The following is a 12,793-nucleotide window of genomic DNA, read 5'->3' as shown; positions in this document are numbered from 1 at the left end:
ATCCCTGGGGGGAAAGAGACGAGCATAGGTTCCTCCCAAGATGCCACCCGCTTCATTCAAGGTATGTCCTTCCATCTCTACATGGGATACAACCACATTCATATTGAATCAATTTGGACTGTCTGACTTTGGTTTACCTATTGCCTTGCAGTGTCTGGCAGCACTGTGTTCCTGTTAGAGCCACCAGCACAAGCACCAGACGATGCTGATCCAGTGAGTACTCCATCAAAGGCATACTGTAGGCCTGGCATGTCTTGTCTACTAGCTTCAATATGAATCCGATTAAATGTGATAGGGTGAAGGCCCCAGTGCAGCAGCAACAGCACATGATGGAGACGATGATGAGGAGGAGACCATCTCTCTGGATTCCAGAAGGCATGAGGTATCATGTTAAGACTGTGAAAGTACTATTTACTCTACAATGGTGAGGAGTCCTCATCAAAATCAAAAAATCTAATTTCTTTTACAGGACCCAGATGCTATACAGTGGGAAAACCAGCCTGGCAACATAGTGCGTATTAATAAAAGGACACCACATCCTGCCAAATTCCAGCTGCGCTAATTGTATTGTGTTCACAGAGCTCACAAGCTATCAGAAAGTTGTATGGCAACCACCTCCGGCGCCAAATAGAACTGGCAGACATAGACGTTCAGTACAAGAAGAAAAAGATGGAAAATCTTGCACTGGAGTCCGAAATAAAAAAGAGGACAATTAGGAAACTGGACCTTGAAATAAAAAAACTTGAGAGGGAGGTGAGATATGCCTTCAATGTACACTGTATGCTAACTGTAACACAAATGTATTAATCATTATTTTTCTTTCCTCCCCCAGCTCCAAGAAGATGACACAGCTGAAAATAAAAATTAGGTATATTCTCGTAAAGTCAAGTGAGCCATGACATATGAGCTCTTATTGTGAGCACACAGGACGGTGGCATCTTTCTAAGGTTTTTTTTATTTTCCCAGAAATCAGTACAACCAAGTCATCGTTATAAGGCATCGCCCTCTTTTGCCCACCCCCCCAGCACCAGGTGTGGCCACTAGCCTATATGAAGGCCCAAAATTGTGTGTTCCTTTCTGCTCTGACAATGGCATGCCCATTCGTGCGAGATGTGGTGGATGAAGAAGCACTTGTGCTGAGGAGAGCCTTCAGGCGAGAAAGGGTCTTCAGGGACCGGTTGGACCCACTGGCCTTCCCTGATGACCATCTATATGAAAGATACAGGTTTTCTGCAGATGGCATCAGGTATCTATGCAGACTACTGGGTCCCAGGATTAAGCACCGCACTGCACGGAGCCATGCACTGAGTGTGGAGCAAATGGTTTGTGTGGCCTTGCGCTTTTTTGCTAGTGGAGCCTTCCTGTACTCAGTGGGGGATGCAGAACAGCTGAACAAGGCCACAATTTGCTGCACAATAAGGAGTGTGTGTCTGGCTATCAAAGCATTAGCAGATGTCTTCATCTCCTTCCCTGGCCACAGAAGACTCTGTGACATCAAAGAGGAGTTCTATAGGATTGCAGGTAAGAGGATCTACAAATTACAGGACAACTGTTAACACATAGTAGGATACTCATTACTTTGTGTGACAGGTTTCCCCAATGTCATTGGTGCAGTGGACTGCACACACATAAGGATAAAAGCCCCCTCAGGTGCCCATGAGGCCGATTTTGTGAATAGGAAATCCTTTCACAGCATTAATGTTCAGGTGAACATAACTTTTTGATATTGTCCATTGACGAACACTCTGCATTGCCAGTGATGTGCATTGATTGGTGTAATATTCCTCATCTTATGATTTCAGATGGTCTGCAATGCTGACTGTGTGATCAGCAATGTTGTGGCAAAATGGCCTGGCTCAGTCCATGACTCCAGAATCTTTCGGGCCTCTGAAATCTATCAGTGCCTATCACAAGGTAAGCCACACAACCCCTATTTATAACCATCATGGCTGTGTCAAGAATATCACTGTGTTTATGAGGTAGTAATGATGAGATTTTGTGTTGACAGGTGAATTCTCTGGTGTGTTGCTGGGAGACAGGGGGTATGGCTGCCAGCCTTTTCTCCTGACACCTTTCACAGACCCCCAGGAAGCACAGCAGGCCTACAACCATGCCCATGCCAGGACCAGGGCCAGAGTTGAAATGACCTTTGGCCTCCTGAAGGCACGCTTTCACTGCCTTCACAAATTAAGGGTCAGCCCTGTTAGGGCATGTGATATTACTGTGGCTTGTGCTGTCCTCCACAATGTGGCCTGCCTGAGGAAGGAGAGGGCCCCCAGAGTGCCACCAGCCATGGACTGGGACAATCCGGCAATCTTCCCTGATGACGACAGTGGTCGGCTGCTGAGGGACCAATATGTGTTGAATTATTTTAGTTAGTATGTGTGCTTTCAATTTTGGTTAAATATGTCCTGCGGTGGCAGAGGAATTTGGGTTTTTTTGGGTTCGTTTTTTTACGAATTTGGCCTCTTATGATGTTTGTGCGGTATACTGTGTGTAATACAAGGCTGCAGGGAGGCTACTGCATCCATTCATTTGTCTGTTCAGTTGATGTGTATGGATTTGTCCTGCATTTATTTTAGTGTGCAGACATGCAGGGTGTGTTATATACAGACCTTTGAATGTGTATGTATCATTTTGTATAATATGCTTGGATTCTGTGCTTTCCATCTTGTAGAGTCACTGTGACTTCAGTTTCGAAAGGAGCTGATGGGTTACCTGCTTTGTTTTGTCCTTATTCAATAAAGGAACATAATGTTACACATTGTGTTTTTATATTCATATGGAATGTGTATTTGTTTATATGACAGAGTACTAGGGCCACACTGAAGAAAAAGGATAAAGTCATAAATTTATGAGGCTGGTTCTTTCTGCAGAAAAGCTACATATTGTTTTGATACTTATGACAATGTGATACTTAATATTCTGGCACATCAGCATGTCTTTGTTTATGAAACCATACTGAAGTACAATTTCACAAAATGCCCCACATCTGTCATTTTAACAACTGTCCTCCTTTAAAACAACTGGTTACAATATTATGACTTGTGTTTTTTTCCCCTCTGTGGCCCTAATATTCTATCATTTTATATATAGCCTTATAGTCTATGGGAAACTGTAAATTATCTAATGATAGCAACATCATCTAAAAATCATTTTTTATCCAAAATCATTGAAATTAATGATCACAAACGTTTAAATAATGACAGTGGGTCTAGTTATATGTGATAACAATGTATAGTGAGCAGTGAAATAACTATTGGTTTCCATTTGTGGTGACTGCTGACTGACATTAGGGATGAGATTAAATAGATCCTGGAATTTAGCCTGGTCTGGAGCAGGCTAGCTCCACAGAATAAATCTCCATGGTAATTTATACCATAACATATCCTCCTGCCCCCTATCCATCTTTAGTGCAACCGGATTACGGATCAATTGAGCCAGGATCACCAAGATATCCTGGCTTAATCCCTTATCCTAGTTTTGTGCAACAGGCCCCTGGTGATGTTTCACAAAACATGTTGTATAAATAGACTGTCGAAGTAAATTTGTTATTAGCTCCATGCAACGAAAGGTGATTGAACCAGAAAGCCAATGGGAATGTCCAACAGGACGGACAACTAGGCCTTCCACTTCATGTTTGTTTGTTTGAGAGGGGACAGTGACCTCTGCTGTGTGAATATTGGCACAAAAGAAAGATACAAATATAGTTATATTCAGCCTATACAATGAAAGCAGCTGATTTTCGTTTAGTGTGTTATCTGGAAAGATTGCCTTACGGTTGCAATGGTTTGCAATGTGTTTTTAACAGTAATAGGGCTTAGTCAATGATCAGAGCAGGCAATGCTAGACTGTGTTTGCCCTAGATGGCGCTGTGGTTGAACGCATAACATAGAAAGTGTAAAAACTGAGCGTTCGTCGTGAAATGTTCCAGACCACGGGAAATATATTTGTAACGTATTGCACAAAAGTAGTTTAAACAAACACCATATCACTACCCGGAACATCTGGAAAAATCAAACACGAGTTTATACAACAATACATTTAACTTGCGAGCCAAAACTCAGCGCAAGTTCTTCACTGTTTTGCTTTGTCACATGACTTCAGACAACGAGAACAGGAAGTGTTCAGAGGCAGAATAAATGTGTGTGTACAAAAGCGTCTTATAATTATATTACATTTAAATAACACATTTAGATTATCAGGGGTTTAACGAAGTACATCAGTAACCTAGTATCTTTATAGCGTTGCTGGACGGAAAAAACAAGGTCACTTCAACAACAAGAAAGAGGACAGGGCGCGTCAGGAACTGTTTTAGCTGCTGATATTTGTTCGTCTCCTTGGTTTCTAAGTCACAAAATGACAGCAGCCGTTTTTTTTGGCTGTACATTCATCGCATTTGGCCCAGCCATTGCTTTGTTCTTGTTTACAATTGCTAGAGACCCACTGCGTGTTATCTTTCTCATAGCCGGGTGAGTATCTTTATCAGTTAGCATAACTGTTAGCTTGCATGCAGCTAACGCGTATTGTGGCTCAGACTATTTTCTGGAACCATAATGATGGCCAACATTCAATCATTGAACGTGAGCTAACTATGACATGCCTTTTTCTGATTTGGTGTGTGCACAAGAGGACTACATACTTTAATTCAATGTATTTCAATATGTTCTAATTCATACTTCTAAAATTCTGGTCTATCCCAGCAATTAGTCTGAGCCCGCAGAAGATGCGTGATTTGTAGTGGTGCATAACTTCTCTTTGCTTTCTCTTTTCATAAATCGGTTAATGCATAGGAAATTGTATTGGCACATTTCCATATCAATCTATTGGATGCCGTGTCTTTATTTCACGTTGATTAAAAATGATCATGCAGAATGTATTTAGCTACAAATGTATTCTTGATGCTCTACTGTTTTCTCCAGGGCCTTCTTCTGGTTGGTGTCGCTGCTGCTATCTTCATTGGTGTGGTTCATAACAGTTCAGATCAGCAACAAAGAAAGCACCTCTCAACAGAAAGGCCTTCTCATTTTCGGAGTGGTACTCTCTGTACTCCTTCAGGAAACTTTCCGCTTTGGTTACTACAAGCTACTGAAGTAAGCTTATCCCATGACCTGTTTGTGTGCTGCTCCACTCATGGGTTCATCATCCCTCAGGGCTTTTTTTCCACACTGTGAGCCAGAGAACGATGCATATCATTGCTAGAAGAGAACTTGATATTCCACCAACTGACATAGATACTGTACATGGTGATCTGATCTCTTTGTTTTCAGTCTGTGTAAGAAACAACTTTAGTCAACTTTTATAATTTTTATTTTGTTTGTTGTCAGGAAAGCAAATGAAGGGTTGCTTGCTCTGAGTCAAGAGGAGACCATGCCAATTTCCATAAGGCAGCTGGCCTACGGTATGTTGAAAGAGCTGAGACTATGACCCACTCCAAATTCTAAAATGTTAGGCTGTACAGTGAATAAAGTAGGGGGACAATCATGTTTTTAGACGGATACTTGTCAAAGATGACATGGTAGCCTATTATGCTGTGTTGTGTTCATAAAAATTGTTGTGGTTTTGCTTGCAAATAGCCTATCCTTTTTACGATACCTCTTTATAAGATAAAGTTGGAGGATGTGATCTGAATGTGTGAGTGATGTCATCATGTGTGTCCTTCAGTGTCTGGCTTGGGCTTTGGCTTCATGAGTGGGGCGTTCTCAGTGGTCAACATCCTGGCAGACTCTGCAGGCCCTGGAACTATAGGGATCCACGGGGACTCCCAACACTACTTTTTGTCCTCAGGTAAAGATATCTGTGGTTACATACTTAGCATAGTACACAATCTACTGGCTTAGTGTCGGTAGGTGTTGTCATGCACTTTAACTCAGAACTAACTGGAGGTTACCTTAGTGTTCCTTGAATTACGTACTAAATAATCCGACCCCCACAAATACTAAGTCAGCAGTAAACATGGTCTACTTTAATTTCTGAGGCCAATACATGTGAAGCATTGTTTGAAGCGTAATAAAATAATATTTGTTTTGTAGCTTAAGAATTTGTCCAAACATCTCTTGACTCCAGGTCATGATTATTCAGACCTCAATGTACTGTAGCATGCTAACAGATGCTACCTGTGTTGTGCCCAACCCCAGCCTTCATGACTATGGCCATCATCCTACTGCACATGTTCTGGGGGGTGGTGTTCTTTGAGGCCTGTGAGAAGAAGCGCTGGTGGTCTGTGGGTGTGGTGGTCATCAGCCACCTGCTGGTATCTTGTTTGGTAAGTGAGCAACATTTAACATTTTAGGGAACAACATTTCCCCTGTAAGGGAAGTTAGTTCATTCATTCAAGTATTTACCTTAGTCATTAGCCATACTTCAAAGAGGGCCTGCAGAGAAGTTACCATAATTTTAAAGGTCTTAGTGTTGCCTACTAATTAATATATTGACCAACTGACACAAGTCTTCAACTCCACTATACAAGTATAGTATGACGTGCAACCAAGAGAACTTAACATATGTCATTTGTTGCAGACGTTCCAGAACCCTCAGTATGTGGGCAGCCTGGTGCCCACATACATCATCATGTTCCTGATGGGAATGTGGGCTTTCTCATGTGCTGGTGGCTCCCTCCGGAACCTCAAACTATGCCTCACCTGCAAAGACAAGGACTTCCTCCTAGCTAACCATCGGCCTAGATAACACTACACAAGACACCCTTGGGACTCTATCCAAATGCCTCTCTCTCTCTAACACACACACACACACACACACAGAACCACTCAATAATGTGGACACACTGGGTCGATTATATTTGTTTTCTTTTTTTAAGGTTTAATTATTGTTATGGTCTGTGTTGCATTAATTTGATGGATCAGGGTATTGCTGTACTGTAGGTAAGAACTTCAGTGTTTGTAGAATATTGCTATTGTAGGTGTCTTTCCACCCGGTGTGTCGTTTCCCTTTGAGGGAGCAACACTCTTCAACCTCTCTTCCTTTGCCCCTCTTGGAGACCTTAAGCTGCTTTCTTTTGATTGTGCCATCCGGTTCTGTTTGGCAGTGATATTGACAAGATTGCTGTTACTGAAAAAGGAATCACAGAATCATAGTAATGGGTTGGAGGTTTTGCTACTTTCCAGTCTTTGTCCAGGCTTTACTTTTTCCTTCAAATGATGGTACCCACCCACCATTCGATGGGCTTTGCTCCCTTTCTGGTTCTGTGCCTTCAATAAACATGAGGTCACATCCCATTTTTCCTTGTGATTGTACCAAGCCATTTTATAGTGCTTATCCAGTAATACCTCAGATGTTTATTTCTGGTTGTGATTTGGGACTGTTGGGGCAACAGGCACTGGCCATCATCACAAGAGGACAAATAAAGTCCAGAAAACTGACCTAGAGTGTTGCTTATCAGTCGATGTGTGACTCTTGCACATCCTTTTTTCCATACAGATTTGTGTTGAACTTGTAGATACCGAATGTCCCAAATAATAATTTTAGTTTGACATATAATTGATTGCATTAATTTATAATCAAGTTTTGTTGTTAAGCTTTATAGTTTATCAACCAGTTTTTAATCTGATTATGGCTTCCCTTCTTAAGCATGCCAAATCAGTAATTGTTTTGCAGAAATAGTTATTTAATATGTTTTGGTAGCTCATCACACTTAGCTTAAGGACTGCAAACTCTTCATTTGGCTAGACTTTCTTTTTTTACAGACCTCTTTGCCAAGAGTAGCAGACCATGCCTATACCACTATTTTGTAAATACATTCATTGATTTCAGTCATACTATTGCAAACCAAACATACAATACATCTCAACATTATTTAGAAAACAAACACTATACTGCAATTGTTTTGATTGTACAGGTTTTGTTGCAATTTGAAATGTATAGGACATGTATAAATAGGAAATGTTTTTAAATGTCTAGTAAAATGCTCATGTCACACCAAATATCTTAGTTTTCATTTTAAATATGACAGTTTAACAGGTTCACAAGAGTGAATAATGGTTTACAGTCGAATTGATATGTCTTGACTTTGAAATAAATTCATAATTAGTATTGACAGTTTGAAAGACAAACGTATTCCTGGTGGAACCATCAAAGAGTCAACAGATGCATTGTTATAGCTGCTTCATAACCAGCCTGAAAGAACTCTCTTCGTTGCTTGGCACAAAGCAGGCGCCAGGCTTTCAGCAAAAAGGAGATTACTGACCCCTGTGCGCACTGGGAAGCACCCGGGGATGCTCTCAGACCCTAAGTGTGTGTTAGTTCTATCACAGAGTTAGCTTTAGCGTGCACATTTAATCAGGCTTTACCAAACCTCTGAGCCCACATCTCAGTACAGTGGCCCCCACCCCTGGTCATGTCCCCCCTTTTCTCAGGTCCTGTTTCCTCTTATGAAACCAGACTCACAATGGTGGAGCTGCATAAAGGGGGTGTGGGACATGGGAGCACCCCGGGAAGTCTCCAAGGGGATTTGCTCAATGCCCTTTTCTCTGTGAGAGCACTGCTTGTGTGTCCCCCAGACATAGGGCCACTTCCTCTGTTGAAATCTGACCTGTATGTGTGTCAACCACTGTGATTCAAATTCAAATGCTACACTTGAGATCATGACCAGTAAACTGCATGGAAAGTGAGATTTTATTTCCAAGGGTCATGTTAAACATGTCATGTTCCACTCCTGAGGGTTGGGTTTCCTTGCCTGTTTTTAGAGGGTTTGTGGAGTACAATAATGACCTTGAATGGTCACTGACCTCTGAACTTAAGCCTGACTTGCCGGAGGCGGATTGGTTTTCACTCAAAGGTCCTCATTTCTCTCAAGGATAGGTTGGGTCAATCCCAGTTCATACCACATTAGCAAAGGTCACAATTCCACCCACACTGGATGGAATCACAGGTGTGCAGTTCATGAACTGGCTGGAATTCCTGTGGTGTTGACCCCTTGTTTGACATTTAGTGTCCCCATCATTCCCTTGGAGGTTTGCCATGTGACAAATGGACGCTTCACATAGAAAGAGAATATTACTTACCCTAAATCTTTGCTCATTCTCACAGATCCAGTTGATACTGTTTTTAATAATAATTATTGATAATTACAAGAAGAGGAGAAAAGAATGAGGGAAAGCTAACAGGATCAGAATTATTGCGATGTTTTCCTTATACTTCCCACACGAGGGCGCCATCGAAACAGCAAGGTGGGTACTTCACCGGTAGGCCTAAATGCTAACGAGCCAATTTGACTTGCCTGTAGAGTCGATGGCTACAATTAGGCTGAAATATACTGCAACATTCATTTAAAAGGTTTCATGTTCAACTTTATATTAACTCCAAAATTTCTAACGAATTACATGTAATGCCTAATTGGGTAGGCCTACACCTGCTTTCTCCTTGAATTATTTAAATGAATCTTAGCCCAACCGTTTTTATGTTACTATAGGCCTATATTTGATAACATTTACGGATTTGGCATGAATCCCCAAACAATATCAAATCTTGTGACTATCCCAGGGTCTTATGACTTTGTTGATCAACATTTAGCATAAAACGACATTCTCACGTCTGCCTTTAAGCGACTACCTGTTCACCTTGCATATATTATGCAAATAGGATGGAGCGGATGGTCCTTAACCAAGGAGCAAGGATGGTCACTTGATCAGCTGAATGGAGAAAGAGAGAGAGGGAGTGCGAGTCTATGCGGAGGAAATAAACGTGATGGTATCAGAAAAAATGTTTCGATGGTACAGTTAAACTTGATTTTAACTGGCAGGGGAGAAACTGATTCCACTCATCGTGGGTCGTATGAATCACGAATGGATCCTAATTTAAGTCTTAGCAGGAAAAGATTTTTGCATTTTTTATCATTCTATTTTATCCTTATTTATCAAGGTAAGTGATGTCTAATTGTGTGTTATTGATTTTGTTATAATTAACAACATTTAGTTTGTTTAATCCAACCGTTTTTTGTTACTTAGCCTATCTTTGAAGTTGTAGACGTGCCGGAGCAGCTGTGCACTTCTCTAGAATCTACTTTGAACACATCGCCTCACGGCCATCTGCAATTAGTTAACTCTGCAAATAACCTTTACAACAGTTATGTTTTGTTCTAGCCTAAATTATACCATTGACTCATTAAACAGAAGGCTATTTCAGGATTCTGTTTATGATTGTTATCTTTGTTTTGTTTTTTCAGCGCATATTTCTTGGGGTATTGACAGAGTGAACATAACAAACTGGAATGATTTTGATAAGTGAGTCTTAATTTGGCGCATGTTTCATTCTTTTGCATTTTGAGATTACCTCATTTATATATTATTGTTATGCAAATAACAGGCCTAGGCTAATTAATTTCTGGATAACGGTAGCCTAATAATATTAATAACACGTAGTCCTATTGTTATTATAATTTTGTTGTTGTAACATCAAGTGCAAAATTGAATTTGTGCATGCAAAAAAATTATACAGAAGTTTTAACCATCCATCAATTGTTTTCTGTAGCCTATAGTGATTTTGAGTGGAAGCCTTTTCTGTTGGTGTCAGGGAAAAAGCTTTGTCTTTTGCGCAATGCCTCTTTTTCGGACTAACACAAGTGCTGATTACCTGTGAAGAACAAACCTCGCCTTGTTCTCTTTCTTCCAACAGCAAAAGCAGCAGTATAATGCTGCCGAAATGGGATACCGCTTCCCAAAGAGGGCAGGTAGGCGAACGGAGCCGCTGTTTTGAAACGTTGCATTGATAGAGCACGTTAAATACGTCAGGCACAGAAGCCAGCAGTCAGGATTATTAGTAGTTTCATTCCGATAAAATGCACGTGTAATGCAAATGTATTAACGCCCAACATGAACTTGATTAATGACACTGTTTACACAATCAACCTATTCTTATGTTCCTCCTCAGCCGACTTTTCGAGCAAATATTTCGAGTCAATAAACCAGGAAAATGAAATGCAGGCGATTAGTAACGTCAGTGAGCTACACTCTCAAAACTCCTTATATTAGGCTATTGCCATGATGTATTCCACTTCGATTGATTAGTTTCATATTTCGATAATTAGGTCAAATGGTCATATCCTGGTATATTTTGTAGACTATAGCAAAGAGTGTAGAAGTTATTTGACTATAGTCTATGGCGGCCAGTCATTGTACAGTAATCTTTCAAATGCATTGTTACAGCAATCAAAAGAATCTCAGGAGCCTATTGGAACACGTAGGCTATCTTACTCAAAAGGATATCTCCATCATGGTGTGTGTGCATAGGTTGCGTGCAAAGTGACTCCCCTACATGTCATTTAGTATGAAAACAAGACTACTGTTGTTGTGGTCTTGTTATCTCACTCCCACTCACAATACCCAGGCTAATTACCTATCTTTAATTATTCAAACAAATGCTGCCTCTCCCCTAGCCAGGCTTTGTCCCTGCTCTCTGAGATGAAAGCAGAGGTTTGAGGGCTCATGTGTTCAGACAGGGTTGAAGGTTTGTAATACAGGTGGTGGTTGAGTCCCAGGTGAGGTAATATGTGCTGCATCTATGGGGAGGTAAAAGCGCATTCTGGGGCAGACAGGACAAACTGCTTCTTTTTGTCTCAACTTTGATCTAAACCTAAACTGCACAAGCTTTATATCTAGAACTACCAAACCCGCTCGCATTGTTCCTGAACTCAAATGGGAGAACACCCAACACTTTTTTTGTCCTATTGGCAAGTTTCTATGTGACGGAAGGTCTATTGCTGTAGGATAATCAAGGGTGGATGACAGCTCTATCCACACACACCCACATACTGACTAGAAGCCTGCGATACCTGGATTTCTTGATCATTTTCTAGATTTGATTTGGCGCCAACAAATGTAATTCAGGATGGAATTTTGCCAGACAAGACGCAGATTTGTAAAACGTTTCAATGTCCAACATTTAATCAAACCTTAATTAATCTGTTATCTGAGAGCAGGGCTTGTTTCTCCAGATTGTCGAGGCATTGCTGTATTATATATTAAAGTCGAGAAACGTTAACACAATTAATTAAACGATCCAGGTTGTGTTACAAGGACTTAGTTTTAGTTTGCTGACAAAGATAAATTGCTCACTTTTCCAAACACTGCCAAGGATCTCCATATGATAACATTTATCATAGGCTAGTTGTTTAAACCAGACTTAGAAATGCAAGTCCAGGGTCAAGTTTATGCTCTGCTTCTGTACTGTATTCAATTCAAATTGATTGACATTTCACAGACATTGATTAATTTTTTTACCCTCTCCTAAGGAACTCCCAAGAGCTTCTGCAGCATTAGCAACCAACATATTTGCCAATTCAACAGCAATATCAGCCAATGTATCATCGAGTAACACGTCAGCCATCACAAAATCAACCAATAAGACATCAGCCAACAGGACTTCAACCAATACAACTTTTGCCACATCAGTCAATTTGTCCTCAGTCAACGTATCCACTGGTACACCGTCAGTATACACAGCTCCAAACAATACGTCTTCCCTCTACAAATCTTCAAACAAGCCATCTATACGCAGAGCCACAGGTACCGCTTTTCTGTTTGAACAGCTTCTTATATACATTAATGTATTTCACATGAAAGATGCTCACTCATGTTGTTAGCACCTCAAAATATGCACTTCTTTCCACTATAATACCCATACTCAGTCCCTAAGTTCTCAATGTGAGACATTCAGTTAAAGCCATACATTGAATGAGGAGTGCAAAGTTACTGTCCTGTCTCTACTCATACTCAAACCCCCCAGATCCACAACCAGTCTTGTGCTTCATTGGAAGAACAATTGACCTCTCTGTCTGGCC

At 40.8% G+C, this 12,793-nt stretch overlaps 3 protein-coding genes across 3 annotated transcripts in view; all 3 read left to right on the top strand.

Annotated features, from left to right (window-relative positions):
- The first annotated feature begins 974 nt into the window (after positions 1–974).
- Positions 975–2,700, top strand: LOC134028519 (putative nuclease HARBI1). The gene is made up of 4 exons (XM_062472121.1): positions 975–1,521; positions 1,591–1,706; positions 1,803–1,914; positions 2,009–2,700. Exons 1-4 carry the CDS (start codon positions 1,050–1,052, stop codon positions 2,377–2,379), a joined length of 1,071 nt encoding a protein of 356 aa, XP_062328105.1. The 5' UTR covers positions 975–1,049; the 3' UTR covers positions 2,380–2,700.
- Positions 2,701–4,085: 1,385 nt separating this feature from the next.
- On the top strand, positions 4,086–8,055 carry aph1b (APH1B gamma secretase subunit). Its single transcript, XM_062471512.1, has 6 exons — positions 4,086–4,472; positions 4,923–5,093; positions 5,328–5,401; positions 5,665–5,787; positions 6,138–6,265; positions 6,520–8,055. The coding sequence occupies exons 1-6, from the start codon at positions 4,360–4,362 to the stop codon at positions 6,685–6,687; spliced, it is 777 nt and encodes a 258-aa protein (XP_062327496.1). The 5' UTR covers positions 4,086–4,359; the 3' UTR covers positions 6,688–8,055.
- A 349-nt stretch (positions 8,056–8,404) lies between these two features.
- Positions 8,405–12,793, top strand: part of otog (otogelin) — a 39,946-nt gene continuing 35,557 nt past the window's right edge. Inside the window, exons 1-2 of the mRNA XM_062471803.1 lie at positions 8,405–8,488; positions 10,630–10,684. Coding sequence (XP_062327787.1) covers positions 8,405–8,488; positions 10,630–10,684 — 139 coding nt within the window. The remainder of the gene's footprint in view (positions 8,489–10,629; positions 10,685–12,793) is intronic.

Source organism: Osmerus eperlanus, chromosome 10 (genome assembly GCF_963692335.1).
Source record: "Osmerus eperlanus chromosome 10, fOsmEpe2.1, whole genome shotgun sequence".
Classification (NCBI taxonomy): domain Eukaryota; kingdom Metazoa; phylum Chordata; class Actinopteri; order Osmeriformes; family Osmeridae; genus Osmerus; species Osmerus eperlanus.
This window is presented reverse-complemented; position numbering and strand designations above follow the sequence as displayed.